This window comes from Hippopotamus amphibius, chromosome 8 (genome assembly GCF_030028045.1).
Source record: "Hippopotamus amphibius kiboko isolate mHipAmp2 chromosome 8, mHipAmp2.hap2, whole genome shotgun sequence".
NCBI classification, from domain to species: Eukaryota; Metazoa; Chordata; class Mammalia; order Artiodactyla; family Hippopotamidae; genus Hippopotamus; species Hippopotamus amphibius.
Window position 1 is genome coordinate 92,333,653 of NC_080193.1, and position 14,738 is coordinate 92,348,390.

Sequence of the window (14,738 nt, forward strand, 5' to 3'; positions counted from 1 at the left end):
GCTTGTGGGAAATATTTAGGATTACCTCCAAATGGTGGGAAACCTTGCCTATTTTGATGATCTGAGACTGATAAGCTTTCTGTTGGAAATTCCCCATCTGGCTCAAACTTCAGCTCCTGCATTTTCTAGGGATGTGACTTCTTTGCAAATGTGCTGGAATTACCTTTTACAAAGGAGTGAAAAATATTGCTAAACTACATAAACATGATGAAATAAGAGATGTGGAAAAGTGTATGTATAAATTTTCACAGTTCATTTTTATTACCTTCACTACACAATTCCATTTAACATTTTCTGAAATAGTAATAAATTTTTGAATGGTAAAACATATGGCATTTGAGTATGCCAAGTGGGAGATATTTAGATAGTGAATATTCGTAAAAATGTGTAGCATTATATTACCAGGAGGATCTTTGTTTAATGAGAATGAAACACTTATCCCTTTACAAATACACGAGTTGTAAATATACACTGATATATGTATATATCTATAAACATAGGTAATCTGTGTTTGTTGCAAGCAATGCATTTGCAAATAAAACATTACGTAAGTAATACTAGGCCACATGCAACTCCTTTTTTAAATGTTTAAGAAGCTGATTTCTTACAGCAACAGAAAAGCTAAACTCTAGATGTGATTCATACAACTTTAAATCTTTTGATTTTAATTATATATGCATATATAATATTACATATAACTTTACTTGCTAGTTAACCATTTAAATTATTTTCAATATTGCATGAAAACAAGACTGTGTTAGGATTTCCTCATTATAGAATGTATCAATACATTAACACTTTGAAACACATTAGAATGTGGTAAGACAATTATCTCCCCTGTTATTTCTATGAGAAAACTTAGTTTTGGAAGATTAAATAATTTGCTTGAAGTCTAAAAGGTAGGAAGAGCTAAGGGTCTGAATTATAGTCCATGTTCTTTTTTTACACCACTGGTTTTCAAATATTTTTGTCAAAGATACATTTCAAAAATGATACACTATGAGAAATCTCAACTTTAATACAGATACCGTACTATTTCACTAGTACATAATTTACTTTTATAAATTTAAAATAAAAATATTTACTTATGTGATTAATAAATGAGGACATTTTAATACACATAAAAATTTGAACTCAAATGTTATGAACCACAGTTTCAGTCTTTAATGACCTCTCCTTCAATTTATTTGTATACTGTATTGGATTTGCAGTGAAGAAATCCCTTATTTATAAAGATAAGCCATTGTGTATGGAAACAGCTCTTTTCAAGTAGCACATCTCATAATTTCAAGATGCCCTTCAATTAAACTGATCCAGAGACATGAAATATGATGAGAAAATTTTTGTTTCTATGTTGAATATTTAAGATATCTAAAAACAACTCACATTCCTTATATTAAATTTCTCAGATAGCATACTGTCAATACTTCCACATATATTATATAATATTATGATGATATTGTATGTACATTATCAATGACTTTTCCTCAGGTCCAAGGGCATAACTGAGACAGCAGACCAGATCCTGTCTCATACCAGTTAAGTTGTGACAAATAATATCCTAGGAGTATATAACTCAACAATTTAATTTTGTCACAAAATTTTGACCTGGAAACATGATTCAGCACAACTCAACTAGTGTGAGCACTGAATAAATGTTAATTATTGTCAATAATGTCAATATACCCTTGCTTTTTTTGGCCAATGATGGTATCATACATGCTGGTACTGGCTTGCCACTGGGAATACATAAAAGTATGTCAAATGAATGTGTACTCTGAGCTTATTAAGTTAGATTTGATCTTATCCTCATAGTCTAAATATTTTCAAGATATCTTTTTATACTTTTCTTTTAAATCATCTTTTCTTGAATAAATGCATATGAGAAGAGATCTATGTATCCCTGTCCTTATTTTGATTTTGTTTTGCTCTTGACTTTTCTTTACTCTCTTGAGATGAACATATTTTTCTCATATTTAACTTTGTGAATTCATCACTCTGTTCAGACCCTCATTAGACCTTGTGTTTGCTCTCCCTATTTCTTCTACTGTTTATATATTTCAAACTTTTAAAATGATGAGTCACTGAAGACTTCTCATCGGAAGCACAAATTTCTCATTATTCAATGAGAAAAAGACATTGATTTCCCAAACACACAGAATTAAAATTAATTATAGTATGTTCTTTGAAGAAATGGTCAAGGGATGGGAAGGTCAGGTTGAAATTATATTCCTTCAAACTGATGAAGTGTTTTCATTAGCAGGGTCCCTGGTTTACATTCTTTATCTTTCATGTTTCTCATTCTTCCATCCTTGATTCTGACAGTTTTCATAATATTACTGTACTATCAAGTATATAGCAGTCATGGAGAAAAAAAAATAGATCTGTTGAACTAGGGGCTTTAAGATGTTATTGACTTGTATGACAGTAAGATAGGAAATGACATTTATTTAGAATAAGGTTTGCCTGACAATGCATAGAAAAGAAATTTTGAGCTGGATGACAAGAACAGTAAAAGACAGTGGCAACATATTTAACAATTATGACAGTAAAATATGTATCTAGTATTAGTTGTACAGCATTTCAAAACACCATTTAACTTCTATTATTAGAAAGTACAGCCAAAAGTTTTGAAATTTCAGAATTCAAAACTCAAGGACATGAACATTTGGATGCTACCTCAAGATGATAAAAAGGGATTTATGGATGTGAAAATGTTTATAAAAACCAAGCTGAAGCGCCTTTAGAATTATGATGTCAATGCATATTCTATATATCAAAAAGTATAAATTGAAATACTAATGGGTCTTCACATTATAAAATTAAATTCTCATAGTTGGGACCTTTTATTCTGTACAGTGTTTTCTGTTTGAATTCTAGCAGAGCATAAAAGTCTTAATGTCAAGAACATTACTAAAATATTTTTAAGGAAGTCATTGTTATTAGTGTGGTTCATATACCAATCTGTAATGGGAACACTAAGTGTTTTAAGAAAACAAACTTACTGTATTCTGAATTTCAGATATATGATGGCAATATCATGAAACCAGTTCCATGAAATACACAATTACCTTATGGCTCTAGAATTGCTCCTAGTATATTCATACTTTCTGGACTATTTTTAAATAGAACATTATTATTTCCTTTAAATATATTCTATCTTTATTTCTTCATCTAAATTCACCATCTCTACCACTTTGAGCTACTGCAAATAAATATTAAATATTTTGAAACCTCTCAAAACTTAAAAAAGTTTAAAACATATATTACAATAGGAAAGGTAAGCTGTATCAATCAATAACAGATACACATTATTTAGCATAGGCTATCACTAAAGACAGAGATGTAATTGTAATTTTAACCTTTTAAATGGACAAGTGGAATTACTGATTGTTAATATCAGTTGCTATACACTTCAACAGAAGCAAGGATAAAATAATTTATCTCATTGGTAACGGTTATATTATTGCAGAAAAATGCAAAACACAGATAATAATACTAAAATTATTACCAATTAAAATAATTATTGTTGGACACAACTGCAACAAGATGAATATATATTTAAAATTAATTGCAAAATCTAGATAATATGGGGTATTACTAAGTGATCATAAAGTATTCCATCAAAAATGTTTTAATTTTATTTTTGCCAAGCTTTTGTTCTTCCCTACTTTTAGTCATTTTGCCTTCAAAAAACTCAATTTACTTACGTTGGATGGTGATTCTAAGGGATGTAGACTCCAAATTTTGCATGATGCTTTTGAGTAATCTAAATTAGTACACATATATCGCCTCTATTATTTCTTACTTTACATACATGATAAATGTAATGTTTTCATTATATGATGTGATATGATATATTATATGATAAATAAACAAATACTAAACTTGTTAGCTTGGTCAAAAATGTTAAACAAAAAAGATCCTACCTGATGAATCAAAGTTCACCTCATTGCCAGGACTTGGACCTACATCAATGGACACAATTGGTAAGAGCTTTCGAAAATCCCATAGTTTTGTAACTCCACAGGCATCACAAGATGCTATCATGTGACCCTTTAAAGTATTAAAAAAAGAGAAATGTGTATACATACATATATGCATATTACTTATATACAAATATATATATATTAACTCAGACCAAAAAAAGATATGTTACAATTTTATTAAATCCACAATACATCCCTCTAAACTAAAAAGCATTAATTATGCCTTTGTCTTGGACATAAAAGTACCATAAAATGATAATTTAAATATATAAAATCCTATAATAAATTTTGGAAGTTGATTTTTCAGGAAATCTTTTTGATGATTTTAATTATATGAGAAGATATAATAATACAAAACTATACATACCCATGCAATTTGTCTATATATACATATATCACATATATGATATGTGATCTACATATAAAAACTATCTGTATATGTAAAAATATTGCACTAAAAGCACACTTCACTTTACATGCTTGTAATTAGCTAGTACTGATAATTTATAACTCAGAGTAAAAATAATAACAGAGGTAGGAAAACAAATGGACAGGAAAGAAGAGTTGTTAACATAGTGGGTAAAATCACTGGGGCCAGGTAAAATTGATGTCAAGAAAGCATTGCCTATTGTGGTCTGTTAGACAAAACTATTAGACATATTTGGGGCTATTTTTGTAACTTGTAATGGGATAGAAAAGAAGGCAGTTGGATAAAGGGAATGGAAAACAAAAGGAAGGGTGGATGGATTCAAGTGTTATGGAAACAGGGGGTATATTTTCTCAGTATAAAAGTACCAGCCCAGGTGCATCAGTTTGGAGTTCAAGGTCTGTCTACACAACTCTTGCAGGCCTCTCAGGAGATATCTATTCAGCATTGACCTCATGTCAGGGACTGGGATATAGTGATGAGTAAGAGGGGTTTCATCATTCTGTCTTTTAATTTCTGTGTCCACTGACCAAGTGAATATGAGTGCTGGCCACACCAGGCACATGTATAATGTTTATGATAAGTCATTATACTGTTTCCAATGTTTCCCTTTCAGATCCAGCTTAATTTTTTTTAATGTCTACTAAAAAATCACCATCTCATTTTCTTCCTAAATATTCTAAAATGTTAAAGATAATAAATTATACAATTTTCCCTCTCATCATTTTGAACTAGCTCACATACTTTTTTTTTCTCATTTACTCAATTTCTATTTTTTTTGGTTAAAAAAAAATGTGTATAATGTATTACAGTCCAAGTGGATTTTTTGTTTTTTTTCCCTAAACATTCCAGTAATGCAACAAATGCCAATAGCTTTAAAATTCTGAAACTGTTGTCACTGGCAAAGCAATACAAGAACCTTTCCCCCAATCTAATAAATGGGATATTTAATCTTTTTTATGACTTAAAAAGAACATGGAGAACTTGGAATGTTTTAAAATATGTAAACATGTAAGAACTGTGAAGAATTAGTGAATTTAATTTTTAGAAAAGTTCTCAGGATTATAGGGAATATTAATGTTGAAAATCATAAAGAACTCTTTCCAGATATAAGGGCTTTCAAACATCTTTCAGAAGTCACAGGATGGAATTTTTTTCAACTTTGAGTACAGAATAAATTTTAATCAGAATTTAATTTGGAGGCACTTCTCATCAAAGTCAGGTTATAGACTTCATGTCCTTTTCTTGTCTAGATTCTCTGAAACAAGACAATCTTAAAATGTGCTTTATACCACTGAATATTAAAATTTTAGGAAATATACCAAAAATAAAAAATAGTCCATCATTTTGGGGTGAAAATTAATATTTAAATGGTTTTAATATTTTTATCTTTAATTTTTACTGCTGTCAAATATTAGATGTATGTTTGATGATATTAAATAATAGTCAATAGTTATCAAATGTTTTTAATGAACCAAGTGCTATACTAAATGTTTTATTAATAAATAGTAGATATATTATTTTAAACAATTTTGAATAACTAACATCTTTAGAGAGACTTTTCCCCTTTCCAGGGAACTTAAAATTCATGACAACATATGCATTATAGTAAAACAGATATAATAACTTATAAAGTGGTAGAAATAAGTTTGTGTTCAGATTTAATAACTGGGAGATACTTGGTAGCTATACTTCCAGTTAGCCAGAGAGGCAAATGCAATGCTTATCATAGTGCCTGGAGCATAAAAGAACTAAAATAAACATATATATTTGTTAAACCAATAGATGATGAATGCCTCATGGGAGTTTACCTAGAAGTTTTACTTTAGTCCAAGTACTTCCACAGCAATCTTAAGGTAATATTGATTCTAACCCTAATGATTCTGAATCAGTTAGATAAAAGAAAGAGAGAAAAGATGCAGAGAATCCAGAACCCAAAACTTGGAATATCAAGATCTTGGATCCCTCTTCCTCCAGTCTCTGGTGAACTGGAACCACCTGCCACTCTCCTTCCATAGGGAAGAAGATACTAAAATATTACTACTAATCTAAACCACACAGTGTGAGTTTTGAGGGATCTGAAGATGGAGGGTGTGGAAAAGGGATTAGCTGACAACCTGGGGAAAAAAATAAATATTTTATTTAGAATTTATGTCAGGTAAGAAAACAAAGACTAGTTATAGTTAGGCACTTTAACTAAGAAAGAAGGATTTCAAAGGAAATTTTTTTTGGAGAAAGGTGGAAATGTGACAATCTTAAAGAAAGTAAAAAACTCAAGAGTTTTGGAAAACTCTATAAAATGTAATTCTGGTTTGTCCTTTGTACCAGTACTGATACTGAGGAGGAAAGGTAACAAAGATGGTTGCATTGAAAGTTCTCAGAGAAGTTCAGATTCAGACAGATGGTTGTTTTGTGACACTGAATCCCCAGCACCTGGCTTAGTTCCTGTGACATGTTTGGCATTTGATCTCGAATAAATCATAGAATAAATGAATATAAGGGGACTAGAGAGTAATCAATGTTGACTACATGCAACTTTAATGGATTTTTTTCCAAAATATGATAAATGAGCTGAAGCTCAGAAAAAAATGGTGTTCGTTTTTTTTTTGTTTTTGGTTTTTTTTTTTGGTGATCACAGACCTAAATGGTAAAATAAAGCAAGTGGAATTCAGCAAAATGGACAAAGGATACAGTTGAGATGAAAGTGAACAGTCACAACTCCTGACTGACCCTCTTAGGACTTCCCATCTCCAACTTAAAGATCCTAGTGAGAAAATCCATATGGACATGAAGTTAATAAGTTAGAGTAGGACAAAATAAAATGAAACTAGCTTCATCTAGGCTGCTGGAAATATATAGGAAAAATACTCAGCAGTGCATAACAAGGATCACAAAGTTGTTCATACTTTTAAGACTACTTCTGAAATTTACTATTAAACTTAAAAAAAAGTTATCAACAAATTAAAGTAGCACTATTTATAAATTTAAAAAATGGAAAAAAGTGAAATTTGTAATAATCTAATATGGAAGAAATAAGTTTTGTGCTCTTGTGTATCCAGAAAACTGCCAGAGGCACATTTTATGCAAACCTGATACCAACAGTGGCAGGAAGACAAGCAGAGTCAGCTGCTATCTCTCTGCACAGGGGTTCCAAGAATATTTATACATTGTATAACAAGGAAAGAAAAAGAGAAAACTAGGATGCTAATGAGGTAATTTATAATTTAAATGAATAATTAAAAGATTATTTTCATAAACCTATAGTATTCCTTAATATAAACATAACTTAGAGATTTATATAATTTTCAAAAACAGATTTTACAAGTTTGGGCATTACCATAAATTTGGGGTTAAGAGGCTATTTTTCAGGCAGCATAAGAAATGTCACAGAGTAATAAACTATTCTATATGAGATTCCTTATATCTTTATATTGTATATCAAGAAGAGATATATAGAATCTTAATTTATTATAGAAAACATATGTCCAATTTGATTGTACTTTGGACTTTCATCCTGATGAATCAGCGAAATCAGCTAAGTATTTTCTTGGTTCAACTCACTATGTTCTATATATGTTCATATGTATATATCTTTATTTTTTCCATCTTTTTTTGAAAAGGGAATTTACAGAACATCCAAATACGCCAAGTATTTTTAGGTCCATGACCTTACTTCTTTTGCAAAGATTCTCCCAGGCTGAATAACACAATATATATAATTGTTCTTTTCTCAGGGTTATACAGAATAATAGAAAATTAAATGAATGATTATATTTCAACTATGAACATATGAGAATGTTGTAAACTCTGTAAGTGCAGGTACTTTGGCTTAGCAGTACATTCCTATGACCTTGAATAGCACCCAGTAAATGTTCAGTAAATAACTGCAGATGAATAAATAAATATTCTAGATGAATTATTATGAAGCCATAAAAATAACAATTACAGAAACAATGCAAAACATGGAAAAGTTTATGCTAAATTGTCATTACACTGATTAAAAGTATACAACACATACGGTACAGTGATTGAATAGGGAGATATGTTTATAAAAATTGCCCTATATATTTTTTAAGACTTTATTTTCTTAGAAAAGTTTTGGTTCACAGCAAAATTAAAGGGAAGATATAGAGATTTTCCATTTACCCCCTGCCTCCACACACATATAGCTTCCCCCATTCACAACATCCCCACTAGAGTGGTACATTTCTTACATGTGTTGAATCTACATTGACACATCATAATCACCCAAAGTCCATATTTTTACATTACAATTCATTCCTGGTGTTGCACATTCTATGAGTTTAGACAACTGTATAATGACATATACCCATTGCTTTGGTATCATCAGAGTACTTTCCCTGCCCTAAATATCCTCTGTACTCATCCATCCTACCACACTACTCACTGCCTAATCCCTGGCAATCACTGATCATTTTGCCTCTCTATCTAAATTTTAGAATCAGTTTGTTCATGTCCACAGGATAGTTTTTCTTGATTTTGACTTGGATTGCACTGAATCTATAGATCAAGTTGGGAAGAACTGACATCTTGATAACATTGGGTCTTCCTATCCATGAACATGGAATATCTGTCATTAATTTAGTTCTTTTATTTCATTCACCAATGTTTTATAATTTTCCTCATATAAATGTTATACATATTTTGTTAAATATAAGTATTTCATTTTAGGGGTGCTAATATGAATAGTATTTTGTTTTAAAATTTAAATTCCACTTTTTCCTTCCTGGTGTAGAGGAAAGCAATTGACTTTAGTGTATTAAACTTGCATCCTGCAACCTTGAGGATTGGTTCCAAGATGTTTTTTTGTTTGTTTATTTTTTCTTTCTCTCTCACCCCCCGCCCCCTCCCATACCTCGAGTTCTCCAGTCCATTCTCTGTATCTGCGTCCTTGTTCTTGTCACTGAGTTCATCAGTACATTGGCTTGTTTTTTAAAATTAATTATTGGACAGTCATGTAATCTGTGAACACAGTTTTATTTTTGCCATCTCAATCTGTGTAACATTTATTTTTACTTTTATTTTTTTGTTCTTACTGCATTATTTATAACTTCCTGTACAATGTAGAAAAGGAGTGGTGAGAGGAAACATCCTTGCCTTGTATCTGATCTTAATGGGAAAACTCTGAGTTTCTTACCATTAAGAATGTTAGCTGTGAACAATTTCCCTTATATTCCTAGTTTACTGAGAGTTTTTATCATGAATAGGTGCAGTATTTTGTCAAATGAACCTATTGATATGATCATGTAATTTTTCATCTTTACCCTGTTGATGTGATGGATTACATTACTTAATTTTTCAAATGTTGAACCAGCCTTGCAGACCTAGGATAAATCCCATTTGGTCATAGTTTATACTTCTTTTTATATATTGTTGGATTCAATTTGCAAATATTTTGTAGTGGATGTTGCATTTATGTTCAGGAAAATAGTGGTCTGTGTTTTTCTTTTCTTGTAATGTCTTTCTCTGATTTTGGTTATAGGCTAATGCTGATCATAGAATGAGTTAGGAAGTATTCCCTCTATTTCTATTATCTGAAAGAGATTATAGAGAATTGATATAATTTCTTCCTTAAATAGATTGTAGAATTCACAGTGAACCCATGTGGGACTGCTGATTTCTATTTTGGAAGTGTATTAACTATTTGGAAAGGTAATATGATTCAAAATCTTTAATAGATATAAGCCTATTAGATTGTCTGTTTCTCTCTGTGTTTTGGCAAATTGTGTCTTTTAAGAAATCGGTCCATTTCATCTGGGTTATCAAATTTGTTTCAAGATATATTTGCTGATAACAAATTCCCTCAATTTTTGTTAATCTGAGAAAGCCTTTATTTCTCCTTTACTTTTGAAGGGTAATTTCACAAGGTAAAGAATTCTATGTTGGTATTTATTGTTTCAACACTTTAAATATTTTACTCCAATATTTCCTTGCATGGTTTCTGAGGAGATGCCATATGTAATTCTTATCTTTATTTTTCTATATGTGAGCCCCTCTCCCCCTGGCTTCTTTCAGGATTTTTTTCTTTTTCTTTAATACTCTATAGTTTGAAAATAATGTGCACAGATCTAGGGGATTTTGTTTTTTGGTTTTGTTTGCACTTATCCTGCTTGGTATTTTCTGTGTTTGCTGGATCTGTGGTTTAGTGTGTGACATTAACCTGGGGAAATCTTAATTATTTTTCCAAATATATCTTCTGTTTCATTCTCTCTTTCTTCACTTTCTGGTAGTCCCATTACATGTATGTCTTACCTTTTGTAGTTGTTCCACAGTCCTCAGATGTTCTGTTTTGTTTTGGTTTGGTTTTTTAGGGTTTTATTTTTGTTTTGTAATTTTTTTTAAAGTCTTTGTTGCTTTTGTTTTGGTTTTTCATGATTCTACTGATACCTTCTCTGTCTCAGAGGTTCTTTCTTCAATTGTGTTCAGCCTATTAATAAGCCCATCAAAATCATCCTTCATTTCTGTTATATTGTTTTTATCTCTATTGGATTTTTCTAGGACATTTTTCTCTCTGCTTACGTTGCCTATTTGTTTTTTCATGCTAACACCTTTATTCATGAGAGCCCTTAGCATATTTATCATAGTTATTTTAAATTCCTGGTCTGATAGTTCCAACATCCCTGTCATGCCTAGTTCTGATGCATGCTCTCTCTGTTCAAATTATGGTTTTTGGCTTCTGGTACTTTGTGTAATTTTTTTCTTGATAGTCAGACATGATACATTGAGTAAAAGAAACTGTTATAAACATGTGTTTAGTAATCTGGCTGGGGGAAATGTTCTACAGTCCTATAATTAGGTCTTAGTCTTTTAGTGAGCGTATACCTCTGGACCATGAACTTCATATATATTTCTCAGTTTTTTTCTCCCTCTCAGGTGGAACAGGATGGCTAGAGTGGGCTAGAGTTGGGTTTTTCCCTTCTCCCATTTGGAAGGCTCAAGCCAGCTCTAATTATGTATTGCCCTTCCTCTGCATTGGTTAGGTTCTGATAATACCCCAGCAGGTTAGGCTCTGTGTATAATTTTTCTGTAATGGGAATACTGAGTAATTTGGGTGGAAAATCCTTTAATATTTTAAATGTGAACAATAACTATAAATAATTAAATTACTCAAGAATAACAGCTTATATACTATTCAGATTTAATTTTGAGATATATTACTTTTTTCTTAAATGATACTTTAAAATAAATGCAGGACAATTATACATTTGCATATTACTTTATAACTTATAGTAAATCCATAAATAGTCACAGCTAATTCTTACAACTACATGAGTCTAAATTTAATCCTACCTTACAATATTCAACCAAATAAATTTTAGAAAAATTAAATAGTGTACTGAAGGACTTCTAGTTGAGCTGGTATTAAAAACAGAGCTATAAAAAGAGACAAAAAATAATAATAGTTAATACTAATTGAGTAATTACTATGTGCCACTCAGGGTTCTGAGCATTTGTATACTCATATACAGATATTATACACACATCCACTTTTTGAAAGTTTGCTTTACGACATTTCCCTTTTACAAAAGACCTAAATTATTTCCTGCTTTTGCTAACTGAAAGAAATCCAAAAGAGGATTTTCACGTTTACAAAAAAGGTAATTGCTCTTTGCTTTATGCCATTTTGGCTTATGCAAGTTTTTATAGAAATGCTCAACTTTTGCATAGTAGGGGAAAAATTTATACAAATATCCAATATCCTTAAAAAAAGAAAACAAAAAAAAACTACTGTGAGATAGGTTCCTATTATTACCCCCGTTTTATGGATGAGGAAACTGAACCACAGGAAACTTAATTACCTTTGCCACCACCTATGCAGTTTAAAATGCAAGAGCCAGGATTTGAATCTGTTGGGCTGTAGAATCTGTGCTAGACACTAAACTATACAATGTGTCTCAAAGAGTTTGCCTAAAAAGTTATTTTAAAAAGTATAAGATCTCAAAGAATGATAAAGAATAAAAATAATACTTATTACAGAGAAATAGAATAGAAACAAAGTAGAGATTAGGAATAAAACCAGAGGCCTATGGGTTTAGAAGCAGGCCCTAGTTATTTAGCTTCTGTACAGTATCAGAGACTAAAAGTAGTGATATTTTGTATCAGAAAGGAGATAAAAGCCTCCATATTGTTAAAACCATGGATGTGCAAGTTTTCTTGAAAATATGAAGCTGACAAAAGCTGCCTACAAACCTTGTCTGAAGTTGCAATTTATATGAAGGTATTTATTTAAGGAATCTGGAGTTATATACTGTCTCACAACTTGGACCTGAACCAAGTAACACATGCCAAAAACTGGATCAGTGGTTTTCAATGCCACAAGGCAGCATTCCTGAATCATAAATGTAAGAGTTATCCTCAGGATACCCTGGGGCTACTGGCCTGGGAGACCTCAGACAAAGGAAATAGCCACAATATTAAAAGCTACAAAAGAGTAAGCACAAATCAAGAGCAAGATAGATAAAGGAGAAAAAAGAGATAACCACTCTTCTTACACTACTCAAAAATATCTACAATTGTTTTTTCATGACAGGTAAAAAGATCTATAGTTAGTAAAGACAGTCAATAATTGGAAATAAAATTAATCTGAGTGCATTAAAATTATAAAAAGACTGAAAACTATTTTAAGTGAGTCAAAGATGTTAATGAAAAACTAATACTCATTAAAGAAAAAAATGAAAAAAAGTCTAAAATGACTTGAAAAAGCAAGAAAATTGACACATTAATCATTGAAAACAAAAGGCTTAACAGATAGGAAATACTTTAAAATAGACAAAGTTGAAAAGAGAGTTAGTGAATTGGAAGATTGTACTGAGAAATTCAGCTAGATTGAAGACATAGAGATAAAAAGATGAAAGCATGAAGACCATTAAGAGATGTGGGGGAGTACAGAGCTGGGTATTCCAATTATTACAAAAAAAGGGAATGTAGAGACAGGCAGTAGAGCAGCATTTGAAGGTATAATAACTAAAACTTTCCCAAAATTGAAGAAAGATATGTATTTAAAATAATAGTGCACTATGTAAGTATTGAACTTGATACATAAGAATAAAACATGCCTAGAAACAAATAATGAAAAGTGTGGAGCATTATGAATGAAAAAAATTATAAGAGAAAAATTACAGATGATTTATAAAAGAAAAACAATTAGATTGATAACAAAAACTAGATGTTAGAACTAGTGGAATAATGTCCACATTGTGTGGGAAAATAAAGTTCAATCTAAATTTGTTTATTTAGCTAAATATGACTCCAGACTAAATGTATTATAAACATTCATACTATAGAAGTTTAAATCTAAACATTTTATGGAAAGAACTATTAATAATTATATTTTACCACAACTATTAATAGTTATATTGTCAGGTGATATAATGGTCAGCACAGATATTGAAAAATCAAGAAATTGCAATCAAGGTTAGTTAACTGTTTGCTACAAAAAAGAAATTTCCAAACCAAACCCTAACTCTAACCATTCTAATCTAATTTTAATTTTAGTCTTAATTAAAAAAATAAACAAACAAAAAAACAAGAAATATGTTAAAAAGAAGTAAAGAAAAAAATAATGGGAAACAATAAGTTGTGATAGTATTAACAATAAATATACAAATAATTACACACACATAAATAAGCTATACTTAATTAAAATAGACAACAAAAATGTTTAAAAAAAAGAAAATGAAATCTTTTGCAAATTACAGGAGAAACATTAAAACAAGAACAAGTGACAAAAGGAAAATACTCAGAAAGAGCAAAAATAAAATAATTTAATTTAAAAAATACTAATTAATAGGAAGCTGGTAAAGTAGTATTGATATCAGAAAAAAAGAAATTTAAGTGAAAAAACTTATTCTTAGAGCTAATGAGGTCAAGTGATTTTTCTAAAATTTTCTAGGTAAGAATGACTTGGAGTGAGGATTCAAGCACAGATCTAGTTGACTTCAGGGTCTGAGATTTTAACCAATAGACATAATACACTACAAATGTTTGAATATATTGAATATATTCTCCCATTAGAATACATTTTAAAAAGTTAATAACTCAGATCAATATTTGTCACAAAAATGTTCCTCACAATATTATTTATAAGATGAGGCACTAGAAACATAAGAAATTAATTGTTCAATAGGTAGAAATATGGATAGACAGATGCACTGTATATATATTATACATATCCATATATAGCTATACCTGCAACATATAATTACATAATTAAACTATTATTAACTGTTATTATGGCATTTCCAAAGGATATTAATACAAGGGAAAACATACATATGTAGTGCAATGAAAGAAGCAGCAGT

The 14,738-nt window shown here is 30.4% G+C and overlaps 1 protein-coding gene across 1 annotated transcript in view; it reads right to left on the reverse strand.

Annotated features, from left to right (window-relative positions):
- The window catches only part of SPAG16 (sperm associated antigen 16), a 939,339-nt gene that overhangs the window by 270,680 nt on the left and 653,921 nt on the right, over positions 1-14,738 (reverse strand). Inside the window, exon 15 of the mRNA XM_057746094.1 lies at positions 3,930-4,056. Within this exon, the coding sequence (XP_057602077.1) occupies positions 3,930-4,056 (127 nt within the window). The remainder of the gene's footprint in view (positions 1-3,929; positions 4,057-14,738) is intronic.